Source organism: Salmo trutta, chromosome 38, assembly GCF_901001165.1.
Source record: "Salmo trutta chromosome 38, fSalTru1.1, whole genome shotgun sequence".
Taxonomy (NCBI): Eukaryota; Metazoa; Chordata; class Actinopteri; order Salmoniformes; family Salmonidae; genus Salmo; species Salmo trutta.
The window spans coordinates 8,186,155-8,211,162 of record NC_042994.1 but is presented as its reverse complement, the minus strand read 5'-3'; the positions used below and the strand labels follow the sequence as shown (position 1 = coordinate 8,211,162).

The 25,008-nt window shown below is 41.0% G+C and overlaps 1 protein-coding gene across 3 annotated transcripts in view; it reads left to right on the top strand.

Annotated features, from left to right (window-relative positions):
- Nucleotides 1-25,008, top strand: part of LOC115178407 (metal transporter CNNM2) — a 57,790-nt gene that overhangs the window by 22,513 nt on the left and 10,269 nt on the right. For all 3 annotated transcript variants that reach the window (XM_029739585.1, XM_029739583.1, XM_029739584.1), the window contains exons 2-3: nt 23,745-23,888; nt 24,282-24,419. In XM_029739585.1, coding sequence (XP_029595445.1) covers nt 23,745-23,888; nt 24,282-24,419 — 282 coding nt within the window. The remainder of the gene's footprint in view (nt 1-23,744; nt 23,889-24,281; nt 24,420-25,008) is intronic.

Sequence of the window (25,008 nt, the reverse complement as noted above, 5' to 3'; positions counted from 1 at the left end):
CATCTTGGAGACCCCTGGAAGCTACTGTGGAACGTGGGTCATGGGCCGAATTGTGTTCGGGTCAGTACTCAGTATGTTGACGGTTCATGTTACCTGTGAATGTTTGGACAGTTTGCAGTGGGGGGCAACCCTCCCTCTGAAGAGCTATCCTCCTGTAGGATTTTGTTCCAACCCTCCTCCAACACACCCGATTCTACTAGTCAGCTGCTTCTCAGGAGTCACATACTAAGGCTTGATCTGATTGTGTTACATCACAGAGTTTGAATGAGGCTGTTTGAGAAGGTTTGAATCCTAATCAACCTGCATACACATAGGTTGAAGTACAATAGACCAACATAGCTGCTGCAGTAGGGCATGTGTGGCGTAGGCATAGTGGTGCTCATATGAGTTTCATTGTTCACAATCCCTACTCCTTATTTAAAACTTTGTTTTTGTGTTTAATTGTCATCCAGCAACTAGAGTAAAATAGAATGTTTACAGTTAGGCAAAATACATAGTTTGTCCTGCTTTTCCCTTCATGTGTAGAGGTGTGCAGTATGTGTAGATGTGTACAGTATGTGTAGATGTGTACAGTATGTGTAGACATGTACAGTGTGTACAGTATGTGTAGATGTGTACAGTATGTGTAGATGTGTATTTGTGTCTGTCTTTCTACTCTTGCCGGCATGGATCATTCTCCCCTCATTGTGTGTATGTGTGTATGTGTGTGTGTTTGAGCATGTGTGTGTGTGTTTGAGCATGTGTGTGTGTGTGTTTGAGCATGTGTGTGTGTGTTTGAGCATGTGTGTGTGTGTTTGAGCATGTGTGTGTGTGTGTTTGAGCATGTGTGTGTGTGTGTTTGAGCATGTGTGTGTGTGTTTGAGCATGTGTGTGTGTCTTTGAGCATGTGTGTGTGTGTTTGAGCATGTGTGTGTGTGTGTGTTTGAGCATGTGTGTGTGTGTGTTTGAGCATGTGTGTGTGTGTTTGAGCATGTGTGTGTGTGTTTGAGCATGTGTGTGTGTGTTTGAGCATGTGTGTGTGTGTTTGAGCATGTGTGTGTGTGTGTTTGAGCATGTGTGTGTGTGTTTGAGCATGTGTGTGTGTGTTTGAGCATGTGTGTGTGTGTTTGAGCATGCGCGTGTGTGTTTGAGCATGCGTGTGTGTGTTTGAGCATGCGTGTGTGTGTTTGAGCATGTGTGTGTGTGTTTGAGCATGTGTGTGTGTGTGTGTGTCTTTGAGCATGTGTGTGTGTGTTTGAGCATGTGTGTGTGTGTGTTTGAGCATGTGTGTGTGTGTGTGTTTGAGCATGTGTGTGTGTGTGTGTGTTTGAGCATGCGCGTGTGTGTTTGAGCATGCGTGTGTGTGTTTGAGCATGTGTGTGTGTGTTTGAGCATGCGCGTGTGTGTTTGAGCTTGTGTGTGTGTGTTTGAGCATGTGTTTGAGCGTGTGTGTGTGTGTTTGAGCGTGTGTGTGTGTTTGAGCATGTGTGTGTGTGTTTGAGCATCTGTGTGTGTGTTTGAGCATTTGTGTGTGTGTTTGAGCATGTGTGTGTGTGTTTGAGCATGTGTGTGTGTGTTTGAGCATGCGCGTGTGTGTTTGAGCATGTGTGTGTGTGTTTGAGCATGTGTGTGTGTGTGTGTGTTTGAGTATGTGTGTGTGTGTTTGAGCATGTGTGTGTGTGTTTGAGCATGTGTGCGTGTGTTTGAGCATGTGTGTGTGTGTGTTTGAGCATGTGTGTGTGTGTGTGTGTGTGTGTGTTTGAGCATGCATGCCATGCCTCTTAAATGTTTTCTCCAGTTTGATGCGTGTCCCGGGAGTTATCTTGTGCTTTTAGTTTCATCTTCCTCCGGCTCTAGAAGAGGTCCCATGTGTACGACCGTCCCCACTCTGTCCAGGCCAGACAGCCCCAGCCAGATCCACACACACACACACACACACACACACACACACACACACACACACACACACACACACACACACACACACACACACATACATACATACCGCTGTGTGTTATGAGGGCCTGGACAGCCAGTCCCCACTTATCAGACCTGGGTTCAGATCCTATTTGAAATCTTTGTGTTTGTTTTAGCCTGCCTGGGGTGCCAGTTCGATGGGACTTTTTCATTAGTTCCATTTCAACTGACAAACTCAGTCAAGCCCAGCTAAAGTACTTGATTTTATTTCAAAGTATTGGAACCCAGGTCTGCCAGAAACACACACTCTTTCCGAGGCTGTCTGCCAATCTGTAGATTCCACAGGGTCAAGAGGTCACCCTGCCTCCCCACTACTTCCCTAACTCCTAGCTCCTAAACCGGAGTGTACCACACTAATTATAGCAGCCGAGGAGCTATGAATAAACAGTTTGTATTTGTCTTCAGCGTATTTATGGAAGACACTAGTCGTCATGTTTGATAACTGTCGTCCTGTGCTGTTTTTTGGTGGGAATTCTGACTAAGTGGAAGCTATGTTGTCATCTATTGCAGGACAGTAACCATGTTTCCATCCACAGTGTTTATGCGAGTCAGGTCATGCCGTATAAAAATCACGCTAGGTGTGATGGGAACATGAAGTGTCAGTACAACTTCATAAATGTCGACAGACACTTTGTTCGTTCGACGTTGTAGGATCTTTTTTGTGTTTGTGAAGTTGATGATGCGACAATTGCGGTGGAAATATTGACAAAATAAATCGCCATGTCAAAGTAAACTTGGAGTCATGTCATGATATGCTACGTTGTACTACCGCTACCACATGGAAAAGCACTAGGAGTTTATAGGCAGATGACATATGTTATGATGTACGTCATGGTGGTAAAGTGATGGACGGTGATGAGCTTGATACACCTTTTCTATAAATATTGAGGGTTTTATTTGAATGCCGGTGACTTGGTGATCGATGCTTGGCTGCCAATTGTTACAGGATTCAGGAAGCTGGGCATACTACTACTTCACAGTAGGAACTAACTTAAATGTCTTCTTGAACATTTGAAATTTGACGTGCCTTAATAATAAACTTGTATGTGATCTGTAAAAATTAATAAAAATGTTAAATTACAAGCCTAGTTTAGCCAAGGAGAAAACACTGAGCTATATAGGAAAAAGGACAGGATCCTTCCTGGCTAGCCATGATTGGCTGAGATCATGGAGGGCTGAACATACTGAGAGATGAGTCCTGATTGGTCTGTCATGTGACAGGTTTCTGTCAATAACAGAATCGGGGCTTCCCTGGTCAGTACATAGATAATCTTTGCTACTACATATTTTTGGAAAGATATAGTTATGGACAACTGTAAAAGTGTTGCTACAGCTGTCAACAACATTGCTGCCCTGAATTTAGCTAGTCCTATCAAGGCTCAGTGGGAGAACATTTAAGTAGAGAGACTACTTTCTGGAGGAATTTGAGTGTTTGAACGTATAACGCGGCTGCATCAACTTCTAACTCGGCTGCATGGGATTCGTCGGATTATAAAAATCGGGTGGTTTAGTTGCATCCAATGTTGGCATCCACGATAAGCTAATGCAAGGAGCCGCTTGTGGATTTGACTGCTCTAACGCAGTTCCACATCCGACATGGCCAAAACAACCGCTATGCGGGTGTTGGCTTGTGTGGATTTGATAGAATCTAGTCCTTACTTGATGTACTGGTTAATGTAGCTGGTTAAAAACCTGCTCGGTGAAATTGGACAGACCACGTAGACATAAATGGTAGCGTAGATCTGTCGTGACCCAACGCGATGCGTGAGATAACGAGCAGCAGCAGTACCGACGCTTGGATTTTTCATCACTGGTTATTTGGACAAATCATGACTTCGCAGGTGTTAGCTTCTTTCGAGTTTTGGAAGGGGAGATTTGGCCCATAGACTTGCCCGTAATTTGCTAAGTGAGAGGGAGAAAGAAGCCAAACAAATGAAATGGTTGGTGGAAATGTAATGGTCTATTCTAAGCACTAAGGTTAAAAGAGTCTATGAACATTGTTTCCAGAGAAAAGTGATATATTCTTTATCTGGAAGTGTGACCATTTAGATTCAATGAAACTCTAATGTTCTATGACTGAGTGGAATTGAATTACACTGAATGAAATTATACTACCTGTCACTCAAACTCAAATTCTGTGGGGTGTAGCCAATTCAATAGAATTTTAACTCATGAGTTGAATAAAAATCAATTCCACAGTTCTGAATTTAATTGAATGGGAGTCAATTCCACAGTTCTGAATTGAGCCACACCCTGCTAGACAGAGAGCTAAGCCATAGAAGTGTAGGGCTCTGTAGCAATGCTGCAGTAATGCAGAAAGAGAGACAGAGAGGGAGAGGAGACCCCACAGAGGAACAGGCTCACAGAGCATTATACAAGAACAAATGCCCTACATTTAACAATCATTTAACAATCCCTTCTCTACTGTTTGCAAAAGTGCAGGAACCAGCAAGAGAAATAACGTCCTGGCAATGGAAAATGCCTCAGCTGATTCGCAGAGCCATGGGGATGTTCTCTGCGTCACACTAGGGCCAAAGTCCGAGACCATCAACGTGGTGGAGGAGAAAGCCACAGACCCCAATGCAGCTCTCTTTGCAACCGTGCTGGTCAATAAAAAGGCTGTCAGATTTCAGCTAGATGTAATGTTGTAATTAGATTTACATTTACATTTAAGTCATTTAGCAGACGCTCTTATCCAGAGCGACTTGCAAATTGGTGCATTCACCTTATGATATCCAGTGGAACAACCACTTTACAATAGTGCATCTAAATCTTTAAGGGGGGGGGGTTAGAAGGATTACTTTATCCTATCCCAGGTATTCCTTAAAGAGGTGGGGTTTCAGGTGTAATGTAATGATGTAATGTTATCCCTGCAAACCTCTCAAAAAACTCTATACCTAGAGGCCTGCAGTCGGCTGTCGGTGATGTAACACATGTACTCCGGCTACAAAAGGCTACAACACATGCTCATGAGACTCCAAGCCTCAATTTTCTTAACTAACTGCCTATTGGAGGAGAGATGTACGCTTGCTCTTGCTTGCTGAATGTGAAATAGGCTACGTGCTATAGCATTAAGAGCGGGCGGGAGTTGGAAAGGAGAAGCCCATATTTTCACCAATTAGCCTGGAGCTAGCCTATGCTAGGCCCATCTCCCGGCTAGCTGAAGAGGATCATCAGCCACTCCTTGGGCTACAATACCTATTTTTCCAATTGGCCTGGACCCCTTTTATTGCCGATACGGAGCCCTGCCGATCCATCACGACTGGACTACCGACGTAATCCGCCCGAGGAGGTTTTTCAACTGGCTCCTTCGTCACGACGTCCCCTGAATGCCCATCTGCTAGCATGCTAGCCGCGGCCCGCTAGCTATCTAGAGCATACCGGACTGTTAGCTGTAGTGGTCCATCAGCCAATTTCTTGGGCTACAATTCCTATTTTGCCAATTGGCCTGGACCCTTTTACTACACGGACACCTGCTGATCCATCACGACTGGTCTGCCAACATAACCGCATGAGGAGGCTACAACAACAGACTTCTTCCATCGCGACATCCCTCTAAGGCCCTTCTGCTAGCCTGATAGCCCCGGCCCGCTAGCTGTCTGAATTGCCCGTCCAGCTACTCATTGGACCCTATGATCACTCGGCTACGCAGAGATAGCCTGCAGAGATCTGTCTTACTATCCAGGTCTGTGCCCAAACAATTTGAGCTTCTACTTTTAAAAATCCACCTTTCCAGAAACAAGTCTCTCATCATTGTGCCCTGGACACCATATGTGAATTGATTGTCCCCCATCTATCTTCAGAGCTCATGCTGTTAGGTGACCTAAACTGGGACATGCTTAACACCCCAGCCATCCTACAATCTAAGCTTGATGCCCTCAATCTCACACAAATTATCAATGAACCTACCAGGCACAACCCCAAATCCCTAAACACAGGCACGCTCATAGATATCGTCCTAACCAACCTGCCCTCCAAATACACCTCTGCTGTCTTCAACCAGGATCTCAGCGATCACTGCCTCATTGCTTGCGTCCATAATGGGTCTGCGGTCAAATGACCACCCCTCATCACTGTGAAACGCTCCCTAAAACACTTCAGTGAGCAGGCCTTTCTAATCGACCTGACCCAGGTATCCTGGAAGGATATTGACCTCATTCCGTCAGTAGAAGATGCCTGGTTATTCTTTAAAAGTGCTTTCCTCACAATCTTAATTAAATAAGCATGCCTCATTCAAAAAATGTAGAACCAGGAACAGATATAGCCCGTGGTTCACTCCAGACCTGACTGCCCTTGACCAGCACAAAAACATCCTGTGGCGTACGGCATTATGGAACTTTTCAGGGAAATTAGGAACCAAAATACACAGGCAGTTAGGAAAGCAAAGACTAGCTTTTTCAAACAGAAATTTGCATCCTGTAGCACAAACTCCAAAACGTTCTGGGACACTGTAAAGTCCATGGAGAATAAGAGCACCTCCTCCCAGCTGCCCACTGCACTGAGGCTAGGAAACACTGTCACAACGATAAATCCACAATAATTGAGAATTTCAATAAGCATTTTTCTATGGCTGGCCGTGCTTTCCACCTGGCCACCCCTACCCTGGTCAACACCCCTGCACCCCCCCCCAAGCCTCCCCTATTTCTCCTTCACCCAAATCCAGATAGCTGATGTTCTGAAAGAGCTGCAAAATTTGGACCCCTACAATTCAGCAGGGCTAGACAATCTGGACCCTCTCTTTCTAAAATGATCAGCCGCAATTGTTGCAACCCCTATTACTAGCCTGTTCAACCTCTCTTTTGTATCGTCTGAGAACCCCAAAGATTGGAAAGCTGCCGTGGTCATCCCCCTCTTCAAAGGTGGAGACACCTCTAGACCCAAACTGCTACAGACCTATATCTATCCTACCCTGCCTTTCTAAGGTCTTCAAAATCCAACTTAACAAACAGATCACTGAGCATTTCGAATCCCACCTGTTCTTCTCCGCTATGCAATCTGGTTTCAGAGCTGGTCATGGGTGCACCTCAGCTACGCTCAAGGTCCTAAACGATATCATAACCGCCATCGATAAGAGACAATACTCTGCAGCTGTTTTCATCGACCTGGCTAAGGCTTTCGACTCTGTCAATCACCACATTCTTATCGGTAGACTCATCAGCCTTGGTTTCTCAAATGACTGACTCGCTTGGTTCACCAACAACTTCTCAGACAGAGTTCAGTGTGTCAAATCGGAGGGCCTGTTGTCCGGACCTCTGGCGGTCTCTATGGGGGTGCCACAGGGTTACATTTTTGGGCCGACTCTTTTCTCTGTATACGTCAATGATGTTGCTCTTGCTGCTGGTGATTCTCTGATCCACCTCTACGCAGACTACACCATTCTGTCTACTTCTGGCCCTTCTTTGGACACTGTGTTAACAAACCTCCAGATGAGCTTCAATGCCATACAACTCTCCTCCCGTGGCCTCCATCTGCTCTTAAATGCAAGTAAAACGAAATGCATGCTCTTCAACCGATCGCTGCCCGCACCTGCCCGCCCGTCCAGCATCACTACTCTGGACGGTTCTGACTTAGAATATGTGGGCAACTACACATACCTAGGTGTCTGGTTAGACTGTAAACTCTCCTTCCAGACTCACATCAAACATCTCCAATTCAAAGTTAAATCTAGAATTGGCTTCCTATTTCGCAACAAAGCATCCTTCACTCATGCTACCAAACATACCCTCGTAAAACTGACTATCCTGCCGATCCTTGACTTCGGCGATGTCATTTACAAAATAGACTCCAACACTCTAATCAGCAAATTGGATGCAGTCTATCACAGTGCCATCCGTTTTGTCACCAAAGCCCCATATACTACCCACCACTGCGACCTGTATGCTCTCGTTGGCTGGCCCTCGCTTCAAATTCATCGCCAAACCCACTGGCTCCAGGTCATCTATAAGTCTTTGCTAGGTAAATCCCCGCTATATCTCAGCTCACTGGTCACCATAGCAGCACCCACCCGTAGCACGTGCTCCAGCAGGTATATCTCTCTGGTCACCCCCAAAGTCAATTCCTCTTTTGGCTGCCTTTCCTTCCAGATCTCTGCTGCCAATGACTGAAACGAATTGCAAAAATCTCTGAAGCTGGAGACTCTTACCTCCCTCACTAGCTTTAAGCACCAGCTGTCAGAGCAGCTCACAGATCACTGCACCTATACATAGCCCGTATGTAAATAGCCCATCCAACTACCTCATCCCTATACTGTTATTTATTTAATTTATTTTGCTCCTTTGCACCCCAGTATCTCTACTTGCACATTAATCTTTTGCACATCTATCACTCCAGTGTTTAATTGCTAAATTGTAATTATTTTGCCACTATGGCCTATTTATTGCCTTACCTCCCTTATCTACCTCATTTGCACACACTGTATATAGACTTTTTCTCTATTGTGTTATTGACTGTACGTTTGTTTATTCCATGTGTAACTCTGTGTTGTTGTTTGTGTCGCACTGCTTTGCTTTATCTTGGCCAGGTCGCAGTTGTAAATGAGAACTTGTTCTCAACTAGCTTACCTGGTTAAATAAAGGTGAAATAAAAAAATAAATACATTTTCCTATAGTAGGCCTATCTTAACAGGCTACATCCTGACAAAATACACCATATGAGTGGCCTGCTAATGGACCTTTCTTGTGCTTGTTAACTACACGTGTCTAACTCATTCCACGGAGGGCCGAGTGTGTGTGGGTTTTCGCTCCTCCCTTGTACTTGATTGATGAATTAAGGTCACTGAGTAGTCAGGAACTCCCCTCACCTGGTTGTCTTGGTCTTAATTGAATAGAAAAAACAAAAACCTACAGACACTAGTCCCTCCATGGAATGAGTTTGACACCCCTGTTCTAAACTGTTGATAATAGACCCAAACTGATCCAAATGGTTCCATATTCAGGCCTAGGCTGTAGGCAGTTATTTTGGCATGAAACAAAACAGGACGTTTGAGCGGTTATTAGCCTATATCACTGCAGTTCACAGCCTATAGACAATAATTGTGTACTCACTTCATAACAATCATACACTCCTCATTGCACTGTGTTGTTGTAGCCCAGGTGTGATAATGATCTTGTCTGGAAACGTAGGCCTAGGCCAAATCAATATTGAAGCTTTGCGTACCCCGGGACCACAGAGCTCAGCCTGGAGGAACGCACAGATCTGACATTTCATAATCTGTTAACCTTTTTTCTTGCACCCTGACATGTAAATATTTAGCCTATAGCCCTAATATTTATCTAATGAATTGCCTAATATCTAGCTAATATTTAGCTAATGAATAGCCTAATATCTAGCTAATATTTATCTAATGAATGGCCTAATATCTAGCTAATATTTATCTAATGAATGGCTTAATATCTAGCTAATATTTAGCTTAATTACTTGGGCTACACATCACTAGCCTCTCCCTTCCAGCTGAGCGGCAGGTAGCCTAGCGGTTAAGAGCGTTGGGCCAGTAACCGAAAGTGTCGCTAGTTCTGAGCCGACTAGGTGAAATATCTGTCGATGTGCCCTTGCGCAAAGCGCTTAATCCTAATTGCTCCTGTATGTCGCTCTGGATAAGAGCATCTGCTAAATAACTCAAACGTCCCTTTGTGCTGTAGGCTACAAAAGCTATAGGACGTTCATACTTTATATATATTGTTTAGCCTCTTCGGGGAAAGAAGCAGGCTTGCTTTTATTAATTGCTGAATGTAAAACAGGCCTACAGCATAGACAATCCATTTTGTGGAGAGTTGAGGAGAGAAAGTGTGTTGGTGTGATCACTTTTGGCCGATTATGATAACATTGTTGCACTGATGCATTTTAAACAGTTGCACTGGACCGACAGAGAGATGAGCAGAATGAAAAAGATGACGCAAAGGAATTGACAACCATTAGAAAAATGGAAATTATTTGCAAACCATTTGAGCAACGAGGCAATGAGATGCTGTAAAAGATATGCAGGCTAAACGTTGTTTGTTGTAGAATTGCTACACTTAAATAGGAGTTACTATATCATTTTTCATTAGGCCTACGTGTACATTGAAGTGCTATTTGAAAGTTGTCACTATGACAATGAACACACCCTGAAAAGACTGAATGGTCTTGTGTCTTATTAATAGGCCTACAGCGTGCAGTAGGATGCGTTGATCAGTTGATTGACAGGTGTAAGACTGTAGAACGGTATACTGTCCTCTAGTGTGGATGCTCACCAACATGTTTATAGTTATGTAGCCTATAGTTTATCGTTATAGATATTGGCTTGGTGGATGGCCCTTAACTCTGACAACAGAACTACCAGTAGGTATAGCTAACGTTAGTGAACTTGAATTAAATAAAAATAAAAAAATACATTTATACTTGTTTACTTTACTTTTATGCTCTATAAATTAACTCCTTCGAATAATTAACTCTGTCAAGTTTGCCACCGGCGTGCTGCAGCAGGGAAGTAAATCGGAAGTGGAATCCATCACTTCCGTTGTTTGGCTGTGCACTTTTGACAATTAGGTGGATACACTGTCATAACCTGCTTTATCATGTAAGGTTTTTGGTTACATTGGAACAACACTAGCATTTGTTGTCTAATTTACTGAAGTATTAGACCATACAGGTACAGTAAAGTAAACTCTTGAAGGACATTGGAAGTTGATTAAGCCGCACCCACTGAATTAATTTTTATTTATTTATTTAACATAAATAAGCCGCACATGTTTATAAGCCGCAGGTGCCTACCGGTACATTGAAACAAATGAACTTTACAGGCTTTAACGAAACACGGCTTGTAACAAAAATAAATAGGCTTTAACGAAACACGGCTTGTAACAAGAATAAATAGGCTTTAACGAAACACGGCTTGTAACAAAAATAAATAGGCTTCAACGAAACACGGCTTGTAACAAAAATAATTAGGCTTTAACGAAACACGGCTTGTAACAAAAATAATTAGGCTTTAACGAAACACGGCTTGTAACAAAAATAAATAGGCTTCAACGAAACACGGCTTGTAACAAAAATAATTAGGCTTTAACGAAACACGGCTTGTAACAAAAATAAATAGGCTTCAACGAAACACGGCTTGTAACAAAAATAATTAGGCTTTAACGAAACACGGCTTGTAACAAAAATAAATAGGCTTCAACGAAACACGGCTTGTAATAAAAAATGAGCAGTAAACAGTAGCCTACCAAGAAAGTCATTGCTCCAGACCAAGCTCCCGTGCAGCAGCTCTATTTCCTTTTCCAACAGCCAGATCAATCGCCTTCAACTTGAAAGCTGCATCATATGCATTTCTCTGTGTCTTTGCCATGATGAGGGTGACAAAATGACTACCGTAATCAGAATGATGGGAAGTTTGAGAGCGCTCGATTTAATCTGAACAGTAAACAAAAAAGTTGTTTGACCTTAACCCGTTCGGCAATTTCATTGGTCTAATGAAAGCTTCATGCGTGGGAAAAAAAAGTAGCGGCTTAAAGTCCGGAAATTACGGTACCTTCTACTTCTTCTTCTCACTGAGGTCAATGGTGCTTGAAGTTCACCACAGGGTTGAATCCTCAGGGTAAATTGTATGCATCAAATCGTGTAGTTGAGGATCATAACTCTTTTGTAACTCATTAACAGTCCTTCACCACATTAAGTTGGTGTCTATTTATGAATTCATACATGGACACTTCGTGTGTGCGTTATAGACCAGTATTACCGACTTAATTGTGATGTGGAGAAGGACTGTTAATGAGTTACGAAAGAGTTATGACCCTCAACTACACCATTTGATCCGTGAAATATCCCCTGCGGATTCAACCCTGTGGTGATCTTCATGCACCATTGACCTCTGAGAAGAAGAAGCAGAAGGTAAGTCACGGGCCTGTACCGGCCATTGGCCTCTACCAATGAGGCCAATGGTGACTTTAAAACAGTTACAGAGTTTAATGGCTGTGATAGGGGAAAACTGAGGTTGGATCAACAACATTGTAGTTACTCCACAATACTAACCTAATTGACAGAGTGAAAAGAAGGAAGAATAAAAAATATTCCAATACATGCATTCTGTTGGCATCAAGGCACTTAAGTAAAGTAATACTAAAAAATGTGACAAAGCAATTCACTTTTTGTCCTAAATACAGCGTGTTATGTCTGGGGCAAATCCAATACAACACATTATTGAGTACCACTCTCCATATTTACAAGCATAGTGGTGGCTGCATCATGTTATGGCTATGCTTGTAATCATTAAGGACTGGGGAGTTTTTCAGGATAAAAAATCTACTAAATTGAGCTAAGCACAGACGAAATCTTAAAGGAAAACCTGCTTCAGTCTACTTTCTATCAGACACTGGGAGATGAATTCACCTTTCAGCAGGACAATAACCTAAAACACAAGGCTACACTGGAGTTGCTTACCAACAGTGGCCAAGTTACAGTTTTGACTTAAATCCGCTTGAAAATCTAAGGCAAGACTTAAAAATGGTTGTCTAGCAATGATTAACAACAATTTGACAGAGCTTGAAGAAATTTGAAAAGAATAATGGGCAAATGTTGCACAATCCAGGTGTGGAAAACTCTTAGAGACTTACCCAGAAAGACTCACAGCTGTAAATGCTGCCAAAGGTGATGCTGCTAACATGTGTGAATACTTATGTCAATGAGATATTTCTGTATTTCATTTTCAATAAACTGCAAAGATTTCTAAAAACATGTTTTCACTTTGTCATTATGGGGGTATTGTGTGTAGATGGGTGACAAAAAAAAAGCTATTGAACCCATGTTGAATTCAGGCTGTAACACAACAACATGTGGAATAAGACCCTCAAATAAAAGGTGACGTTCTATACTGTCGCCTCATATGAAACATTTGATCTCAAATCCCAAAATGCAAGTGTACAGATATACAATTATAAATTGTAGCTTCACTGTCCAAATACATATGGAGGGGAGTGTATGTGTATACCACAGGAGGCTGGTGAGGGGAGGACGGCTCATAATCATGTCTGTAACGGAGCAGAATGGAACGGCATCAAACACCTGGAAACCAGGTGTTTGATGTATTTGTTACCATTCCACTGATTCCGCTCCAGTCATTACCACGAGCCCGTCCTCCCCAATTAAGGTTCCACCAACCTCCTGTGGTGTATAGGTGTGTGTGTGTGTGCGTATCTCTCTGTCTCTGTCCCTCTCTGTACTGTGTGTGTGTCTCTCTCTGTCTGAGTGTTGTCACCTTAAACCTGGCCTAACTAGATCTATCTGGCTTACAGGGGTTATATTGGTGTGTTGTGTTGGGAAGGCATGGTTAATACTGCAGTGGGCTAAATCAGGCTCACACAGAGTGTTTCTTGGTAGTCTTAAACAAATCTACTTTGAGACAAAAGTAGACACCTCACACACATGGTTATGGGCTTAAAAACAGAAGACACCTGTACCATGTCAGATATAGAATTTAAATTATTACATTTTGAGTTTGCATCCCAATATTACACTTTGTACACATCAAAGAAGACTGAAACATACTGAACAAAAATATAAACACAACATTCAATGATTTTTTTGAGTTACAGTTTATATAAGTAAATCAGTCAATTGAAATAAATTCATTAGGCCCTAATCTATGGATTTCACATTCAGGGCAGGGGCGCAGCCATGGGTAGGCCCACCCACTTGGGAGCCAGGCTAAGCCAATCAGAATGAGTTTTTCCCCATAAAAGGGCTTTATTACAGACAGAAATACCCCTTGGTTTCGTCAGCTGTCTGGGTGGCTGGTATGTCTGGGTGGCTGTTATCAGACGATCCCGCAGGTGAAGAAGCCGGATGTTGAGGTCCTGGGCTAGCGTGGTTACACGTGGTCTGCGGTTATGAGCTGGTTAGACTTACTCCCAAATTTTCTAAAACGACGTTGGAGGCGGCTTATGGTAGAGAAATTAGCATTAAATGCTCTGGCAACAGCTTTGGTGGACATTCCTGCAGTCAGCATACCATTTGCACGCTCCCTCAAAACATGAGGAATCTGTGGCATGGCGTTGTGTGGCAAAACTGCGCATTTTAGAGTGGCCTTTTATTTCCCCCAGCACAAGGTGCACCTGTGTAATGATCGTGCTGTTTAATCAGCTTCTTGATATGCCACACCTGTCAGGTGGATGGATTATTTTGTTAAAGGAGAAATGCTCACTAACAGGGATGTAAACAAATTTGTGCACAAGATGTGAAAGAAATCAGCTTTTTGTGCGTATGGAACATTTCTGCAAACTTTTATGAAACATGGAACCAACACTTTACATGTTGCGTTTATATTTTTGTTCAGTATATAACACAACTGTTTGACATAGAAACACCATATTTTCTGCTTTTTTAATTTTTATAATGAAGAGAAATATTAATAGCATTCCACAATGAGATTAGTAGGTCATTTGACTGCAGGAAAGGGCTACGATAACACACATTCCAGGGCTGGTTTCTACTCGACCTGCAACACCTGTGTATTTGGAGTGCTTTCCCTCTGATCAACATGGAACCGTTCTGTTTTCCAACTACCTCAGGTGCTCAGAGTAACACAGTGTAGAGTGATTGTTGCTGAAGTACTTGACTGGATCCATTTACCCCATTGAGGGACCAGAGTGAGAGAGGGAGAGAGAGAGAGAGTCCTTAGTATTTAAACTATGCCCTATCTGCATCTAAACGACCCCACAAGCTCCAAGACAATCTGATCACAGAGTAGTAGGCTTCGGTCAGTGAGAATATCACCCGGGAGGGCGGGAACGGAAACTTCATTTTCTGGGCTAATATTAGCCCGGGCCGGGCCTCCTCTGGAAAATTCCTTTTAAATGATCACTCGCTGAGAAAAGGCAAAGAATTTGTTTAGCGTTTTGGTTGACAGTATTTTGCATGGAGGGGTTTTTGCAGACAGTGGCTGTGTAGTAGAGGGTCCTGGGAAAGCAGATGTGGGTGAAGGTTTCTTTCCATCAGATGACCAATGGAATGATTGTTAATGCTGTGTGCCAGACAGTAGAACATTGTTTCTTATTTTATACTGATTGATACAGATCAATACAGTCACGTTATAGGCCAAGAGCTTGATATCATGTCATGGTACAGCATCACAGTAGGCTACTGTTACTACTGTATTACTAGTGTTACTATCTCACTGTTACTACTGTATTACTAGTGTTACTGTCTCACTGTTACTACTGTATTACTAGTGTTACTATCTCACTGTTACTACTGTATTACTAGTGTTACCATCTCACTGGTACTACTGTATTACTAGTGTTACCATCTCACTGTTACTACTGTATTACTAGTGTTACTGTCTCACTGTTACTACTGTATTACTAGTGTTACCATCTCACTGTTACTACTGTATTACTAGTGTTACCATCTCACTGTTACTACTGTATTACTAGTGTTACCATCTCACTGTTACTACTGTATTACTAGTGTTACCATCTCACTGTTACTACTGTATTACTAGTGTTACTGTCTCACTGTTACTACTGTATTACTAGTGTTACCATCTCACTGTTACTACTGTATTACTATGTTACTATCTCACTGTTACTACTGTATTACTAGTGTTACCATCTCACTGTTACTACTGTATTACTAGTGTTACTATCTCACTGTTACTACTGTATTACTAGTGTTACCATCTCACTGTTACTACTGTATTACTAGTGTTACTATGTTACTGTTACTGCTGTATTACTATGTTACCATCTCACTGTTACTACTGTATTACTAGTGTTACCATCTCACTGTTACTACTGTATTACTAGTGTTACCATCTCACTGTTACTACTGTATTACTAGTGTTACCATCTCACTGTTACTACTGTATTACTAGTGTTACCATCTCACTGTTACTACTGTATTACTAGTGTTACCATCTCACTGTTACTACTGTATTACTAGTGTTACCATCTCACTGTTACTACTGTATTACTAGTGTTACCATCTCACTGTTACTACTGTATTACTAGTGTTACCATCTCACTGTTACTACTGTATTACTAGTGTTACTATCTCACTGTTACTACTGTATTACTAGTGTTACCATCTCACTGTTACTACTGTATTACTAGTGTTACTGTCTCACTGTTACTACTGTATTACTAGTGTTACCATCTCACTGTTACTACTGTATTACTAGTGTTACTGTCTCACTGTTACTACAGTATTACTAGTGTTACCATCTCACTGTTACTACTGTATTACTAGTGTTACCATCTCACTGTTACTACTGTATTACTAGTGTTACCATCTCACTGTTACTACTGTATTACTAGTGTTACTGTCTCACTGTTACTACTGTATTACTACTGTTACCATCTCACTGTTACTACTGTATTACTAGTGTTACCATCTCACTGTTACTACTGTATTACTAGTGTTACTATGTTACTGTTACTGCTGTATTACTATGTTACCATCTCACTGTTACTACTGTATTACTAGTGTTACCATCTCACTGTTACTGCTGTATTACTAGTGTTACCATCTCACTGTTACTACTGTATTACTAGTGTTACCATCTCACTGTTACTACTGTATTACTAGTGTTACCATCTCACTGTTACTACTGTATTACTAGTGTTACCATCTCACTGTTACTACTGTATTACTAGTGTTACTATCTCACTGTTACTACTGTATTACTAGTGTTACCATCTCACTGTTACTACTGTATTACTAGTGTTACCATCTCACTGTTACTACTGTATTACTAGTGTTACCATCTCACTGTTACTACTGTATTACTAGTGTTACCATCTCACTGTTACTACTGTATTACTAGTGTTACCGTCTCACTGTTACTACTGTATTACTAGTGTTACCATCTCACTGTTACTACTGTATTACTAGTGTTACCGTCTCACTGTTACTACTGTATTACAAGTGTTACCATCTCACTGTTACTACTGTATTACTAGTGTTACCGTCTCACTGTTACTGCTGTATTACTAGTGTTACTATCTCACTGTTACTACTGTATTACTAGTGTTACCATCTCACTGTTACTACTGTATTACTAGTGTTACCATCTCACTGTTACTACTGTATTACTAGTGTTACCATCTCACTGTTACTACTGTATTACTAGTGTTACCATCTCACTGTTACTACTGTATTACTAGTGTTACCATCTCACTGTTACTACTGTATTACTAGTGTTACCGTCTCACTGTTACTACTGTATTACTAGTGTTACTATCTCACTGTTACTACTGTATTACTAGTGTTACCGTCTCACTGTTACTACTGTATTACTAGTGTTACCATCTCACTGTTACTACTGTATTACTAGTGTTACCATCTCACTGTTACTACTGTATTACTAGTGTTACCATCTCACTGTTACTACTGTATTACTAGTGTTACCATCTCACTGTTACTACTGTATTACTAGTGTTACCATCTCACTGTTACTACTGTATTACTAGTGTTACCATCTCACTGTTACTACTGTATTACTAGTGTTACCATCTCACTGTTACTACTGTATTACTAGTGTTACCGTCTCACTGTTACTACAGTATTACTAGTGTTACCATCTCACTGTTACTACTGTATTACTAGCGTTACCATCTCACTGTTACTACTGTATTACTAGTGTTACCATCTCACTGTTACTACTGTATTACTAGTGTTACCGTCTCACTGTTACTACTGTATTGCTAGTGTTACTATCTCACTGTTACCACTGTATTACTAGTGTTACCATCTCACTCTCACTGTTACTACTGTATTACTAGTGTTACTATCTCACTGTATTACTAGTGTTACCATCTCACTGTTACTACTGTATTACTAGTGTTACCATCTCACTGTTACTACTGTATTACTAGTGTTACTATCTCACTGTTACTACTGTATTACTAGTGTTACCATCTCACTGTTACTACTGTATTACTAGTGTTACCATCTCACTGTTACTACTGTATTACTAGTGTTACCATCTCACTGTTACTACTGTATTACTAGTGTTACTGTCTCACTGTTACTACTGTATTACTAGTGTTACCATCTCACTGTTACTACTGTATTACTAGTGTTACTGTCTCACTGTTACTGCTGTATTACTAGTGTTACTATCTCACTGTTACTACTGTATTACTAGTGTTACCATCTCACTGTTACTACTGTATTACTAGTGTTACCATCTCACTGTTACTACTGTATTACTAGTGTTACCATCTCACTGTTACTACTGTATTGCTAGTGTTACCATCTCACTGTTACTACTGTATTACTAGTGTTACCATCTCACTGTTACTACTGTATTACTAGTGTTACCATCTCACTGTTACTACTGTATTACTAGTGTTACTGTCTCACTGTTACTACTGTATTACTAGTGTTACTATCTCACTGTTACTACTGTATTACTAGTGTTACTGTCTCACTGTTACTACTGTATTACTAGTGTTACCATCTCACTGTTACTACTGTATTACTAGTGTTACCATCTCACTGTTACTACTGTATTACTAGTGTTACCATCTCACTGTTACTACTGTATTACTAGTGTTACTATCTCACTGTTACTACTGTATTACTAGTGTTACCATCTCACTGTTACTACTGTAATACTAGTGTTACCATCTCACTGTTACTACTGTATTACTAGTGTTACCATCTCACTGTTACTACTGTATTACTAGTGTTACTGTCTCACTCTTACTACTGTATTACAAGTGTTACCATCTCACTGTTACTACTGTATTACTAGTGTTACTGTCTCACTGTTACTGCTGTATTACTAGTGTTACTATCTCACTGTTACTACTGTATTACTAGTGTTACCATCTCACTGTTACTACTGTATTACTAGTGTTACCATCTCACTGTTACTACTGTATTACTAGTGTTACCATCTCACTGTTACTACTGTATTACTAGTGTTACCATCTCACTGTTACTACTGTATTACTAGTGTTACCATCTCACTGTTACTACTGTATTACTAGTGTTACCGTCTCACTGTTACTACTGTATTACTAGTGTTACTATCTCACTGTTACTACTGTATTACTAGTGTTACTGTCTCACTGTTACTACTGTATTACTAGTGTTACCATCTCACTGTTACTACTGTATTACTAGTGTTACCATCTCACTGTTACTACTGTATTACTAGTGTTACCATCTCACTGTTACTACTGTATTACTAGTGTTACTATCTCACTGTTACTACTGTATTACTAGTGTTACCATCTCACTGTTACTACTGTATTACTAGTGTTACCATCTCACTGTTACTACTGTATTACTAGTGTTACCATCTCACTGTTACTACTGTATTACTAGTGTTACCATCTCACTGTTACTACTGTATTACTAGTGTTACCGTCTCACTGTTACTACAGTATTACTAGTGTTACCATCTCACTGTTACTACTGTATTACTAGCGTTACCATCTCACTGTTACTACTGTATTACTAGTGTTACCATCTCACTGTTACTACTGTATTACTAGTGTTACTGTCTCACTGTTACTACTGTATTGCTAGTGTTACTATCTCACTGTTACTACTGTATTACTAGTGTTACCATCTCACTCTCACTGTTACTACTGTATTACTAGTGTTACTATCTCACTGTATTACTAGTGTTACCATCTCACTGTTACTACTGTATTACTAGTGTTACCATCTCACTGTTACTACTGTATTACTAGTGTTACTATCTCACTGTTACTACTGTATTACTAGTGTTACCATCTCACTGTTACTACTGTATTACTAGTGTTACCATCTCACTGTTACTACTGTATTACTAGTGTTACCATCTCACTGTTACTACTGTATTACTAGTGTTACTGTCTCACTGTTACTACTGTATTACTAGTGTTACCATCTCACTGTTACTACTGTATTACTAGTGTTACTGTCTCACTGTTACTGCTGTATTACTAGTGTTACTATCTCACTGTTACTACTGTATTACTAGTGTTACCATCTCACTGTTACTACTGTATTACTAGTGTTACCATCTCACTGTTACTACTGTATTACTAGTGTTACCATCTCACTGTTACTACTGTATTGCTAGTGTTACCATCTCACTGTTACTACTGTATTACTAGTGTTACCATCTCACTGTTACTACTGTATTACTAGTGTTACCATCTCACTGTTACTACTGTATTACTAGTGTTACTGTCTCACTGTTACTACTGTATTACTAGTGTTACTATCTCACTGTTACTACTGTATTACTAGTGTTACTGTCTCACTGTTACTACTGTATTACTAGTGTTACCATCTCACTGTTACTACTGTATTACTAGTGTTACCATCTCACTGTTACTACTGTATTACTAGTGTTACCATCTCACTGTTACTACTGTATTACTAGTGTTACTATCTCACTGTTACTACTGTATTACTAGTGTTACCATCTCACTGTTACTACTGTATTACTAGTGTTACTATCTCACTGTTACTACTGTATTACTAGTGTTACCATCTCACTGTTTCTACTGTATTACTAGTGTTACCATCTCACTGTTACTACTGTATTACTAGTGTTACCGTCTCACTGTTACTACAGTATTACTAGTGTTACCGTCTCACTGTTACTACTGTATTACTAGCGTTACCATCTCACTGTTACTACTGTATTACTAGTGTTACCATCTCACTGTTACTACTGTATTACTAGTGTTACTGTCTCACTTTTACTACTGTATTGCTAGTGTTACTATCTCACTGTTACTACTGTATTACTAGTGTTACCATCTCACTCTCACTGTTACTACTGTATTACTAGTGTTACTATCTCACTGTATTACTAGTGTTACCATCTCACTGTTACTACTGTATTACTAGTGTTACCATCTCACTGTTACTACTGTATTACTAGTGTTACCATCTCACTGTTACTACTGTATTACTAGTGTTACTATCTCACTGTTACTACTGTATTACTAGTGTTACCATCTCACTTTTACTACTGTATTACTAGTGTTACCATCTCACTGTTACTACTGTATTACTAGTGTTACCATCTCACTGTTACTACTGTATTACTAGTGTTACCATCTCACTGTTACTACTGTATTACTAGTGTTACTATCTCACTGTTACTACTGTATTACTAGTGTTACTGTCTCACTGTTACTACTGTATTACTAGTGTTACTATCTCACTGTTTCTACTGTATTGCTAGTGTTACTATGTTACTGTTACTACTGTATTACTAGTGTTACCATCTCACTGTTACTACTGTATTGCTAGTGTTACTATGTTACTGTTACTACTGTATTACTACTGTTACTATGTTACTGTCACTACTGTATTACTAGTGTTTCTGTCTCACTGTTACTACTGTATTACTAGTGTTACCATCTCACTGTTACTACTGTATTACTAGTGTTACCATCTCACTGTTACTACTGTATTACTAGTGTTACTATCTCACTGTTGCTACTGTATTACTAGTGTTACCATCTCACTGTTACTACTGTATTACTAGTGTTACCATCTCACTGTTACTACTGTATTACTAGTGTTACCATCTCACTGTTACTACTGTATTACTAGTGTTACTGTCTCACTGTTACTACTGTATTACTAGTGTTACTGTCTCACTGTTAGTACTGTATTACTAGTGTTACCATCTCACTGTTACTACTGTATTACTAGTGTTACTATGTTACTTTCACTACTGTATTACTAGTGTTACTGTCTCACTGTTACTACTGTATTACTAGTGTTACTATGTTACTGTTACTACTGTGTTACTAGTGTTACTAACTTACTCACTGTTACTTTCTGCAAGCTTTTATTAAGTTGCAAACCTCAAAGCATATACCCAGTATGTTCATACGTATTATATGGTAAAATAAAAAATACAATAAAAAAATTTACTATTTGTCATTTGTATAAGTATTCAGACCCTTTGCTCAGTACTTTGTTGAAGCACATTTGGCAGCGATTTAAGCCTTGAGTCTTCTTGGGTATGACGCTACAAGCTTGGCACACCTGTATTTGGGGAGTTTCTCTCATTCTTCTCTGCAGATCCTCTCAAACTCTGTCAGGTTGGATGGGGAGCGTCGCTGCACAGCTATTCTCAGGTCTCTCCAGAGATGTTCGATCGGGTTAAAGTCCGGGCTCTGGCTGGGCCACTCAAGGACATTCAGAGAATTGTCCCGAAGCCACTCCTGTGTTCTCTTGGCTGTGTGCTTAGGGTCATTGTCCTGTTGGAAGGTGAAACTTTGCCCCAGTCTGAGCAGGTTTTCATCAAGGAGCTCTCTGTACTTTGCTCTGTTCATCTTTGCCTCGATCTTGACTAGTCTCCCAGTCCCATTCCGCTGAAAAACATCCCCACAGCTTGATGCTGACACCACCATGCTTCACTGTAGGGATGGCGCCAGGTTTCCTCCATATATGTCGATTGGCATTCAGGCCAAAGAGTTCAATCTTGGTTTCATCAGACCAGAAAATCTTGTTTCTCATGGTCTGAGATTCCTTTAGGTTTTGGCAAACTCCAAGCGGGCTGTCATGTGCCTTTTACTGAGGATTGGCTTCCGTCTGGCCACTCTACCATTAAGGCCTGATTGGTGGAGTGCTACAGAGATGGTTGTCCTTCTGGAAGGTTCTCCCATCCCCACATCAGGTTATTGGTTACCTCCCTGACCAAGGCCCTTCTCCCCTGATTGCTCACTTTGGCCAGGTGACCAGCTCTAGGAAGAGTCTCGGTGGTTCCAAACTTCTTACATTTAAGAATGATGGAGGCCACTGTGTTCTTGGGAACCTTCAATGCTGCAGGACATTTTTGGTACCCTTCCCAAGATCTGTGCCTCGACACAATCCTGTCTCTGAACTCTATGGACAATTCCTTCAACCTCATGGCTTGGTTTTTGCTCTGATATGCACTGTCAACTGTGGGACCTTATATAGACAGGTGTGTGCCTTTCCACATCATGTCCAATCAATTGAATTTACCACAGGTGGACTCAAATCAAGTTGTAGAAACATTTAAAGGATGATCAATGGAAACAGGATGCTCAATTTTGAGTCTCATAGCAAATGGTCTGAATACTTATGTAAATTAGTTATTTCTGTTTTTTAAAACCTGTTTTAACTTTGTCGTTATGGGGTATTGGGTGTACATTGATGAGGGGAAAAGAATATTGAATCAATTTTATATTAAGGCTGTAACTAACAAAATGTGGAAAAATGAAGGGGTCTGAATACTTTCCGAATGCACTGTATATGCCCTGATGAAATATCCCAGATGTGAAATCTGGGATATGATGTATGATGATGTATGATGTGTGATGTATGATGTGTGCTTTATTACTTTATGCAATGTATCATTAAGCAATAAGGCCTGTGGAGGTGTGTTATGTTGCCAAAATACCACTGCCAAGGGCTGTTCTTTTGCACGACGGAACACAGAGTACCTGGATACAGTACGAGGAATACTGGCCATATACTACACACCTCTGAGATGCCTTATTGCTGTTATAAACTGTTTAACAATGTAAAAAAAAATGTTTTTTGTCATACTTTCAGCCAATCAGCATTCAGGCCTCGAACCACCCGGTTTATAATTAGTGATATATTGCATGAACAGAGAGTACTTGACCTCTATCCACTGAGTGTTCAAAAAGACCACACTGCTCATAAGTTGACCTTTATAGCGTTGGACACAGAGGCTCTTGCTGCACTTTATCACTATGACCCAAACTTTACAACCTCTTAAATGTGTGTTCTATCGCTCTATCTCTCTCTATCTCTGTCTCTCTATCTCTCCTTCTCTGCGTGTGTGTGTGTGTTAGGTAAATCCCACCTGGCCATAGTTCAGAGGGTGAACAACGAGGGTGAGGGGGACCCCTTCTACGAGGTCCTGGGCATCGTCACCCTGGAGGACATCATCGAGGAAATCATCAAGTCAGAGATCCTGGATGAGACAGACTTGTACAGTAGGTGCCCAAACGATTTACTTCACACACATTTTACTGAAATGAAGTGGTATCAATGTTTTTATTTTGAGTAACTTGAACCTGTTACCAGACTAGTACGACTGTATTATCTGCTGTAATGTAACGTTCTACCGCAAAGGTTTAGCTTCCAGGCATTTTATATTGTTTTAATGTTATGTCCAGTAATGTTTCAACAGCAACTCTGTGTTTCCCCCATTTTTTGCATTTTAAATTTGTACATACATTGTCCATAGGGAAAGAACATATTTGCTTGAAAAAAAATTCCTTTGAGTAACTAAAGTTTATTCACCCTTGTACCTAGGAAATGCACTATCAATGTCAGCTTACAATTTCTCCCCTTTCCTCCCATTCCCCAATTCTTTCTCCCCTCAGCTGACAACAAAACGAAGAAGAAAATCACCCATCGTGAGCGGAAGCAGGATTTCTCAGCCTTCAAGCCCAACGACAGTGAAATGAAGGTTAAAATATCACCTCAGCTTCTGCTGGCAACCCTGCGTTACCTAGCAACAGGCAAGTGTGCACACTGCGTTGCTGCTTGACTTCCCCCAGTGTGCCCTCAGAACCCTGACTGTGGAACAAGTGTGTGTGTGTGGAGAGGGCGAGAGTGTGTGTTTGTGTGTGTGTTTGCGACAAGTGAATGTGTGTGTGTGTGTGTGTGTGTGTGGCGAGAGCGTGTGTTTGAGACGTGTGTGTGTGTGTGTGTGTGTGTGTGTGTGTGTGTGTGTGTGTGTGTGTGTGTGTGTGTGTGTGTGTGTGTGTGTGTGTGTGTGTGGCGAGAGCGTGTGTTTGAGACGTACGTGTGTGTGTGTGTGTGTGTGTGTGTGTGTGTGTGTGTGTGTGTGTGTGTGTGTGTGTGTGTGTGTGTGTGTGTGTGTGTGTGTGTGTGTGTGTGTGTGTTTGTGATGTACACGTGGGTGATTGTCTGAGAGGAGAGGAGACACTATGCCTCTGGGGAGCGCGGCATGAGATGTCTGCACAGACTTTATATGGCTCAGTCTGAAAACATGGCCGACTATTTGCTTGCGTGTCATGTTCTCAGCGGTTGGGAGACTGTAGCATTTAGCATTTAGCTTGGAACACACATCACAATTTGGTTACA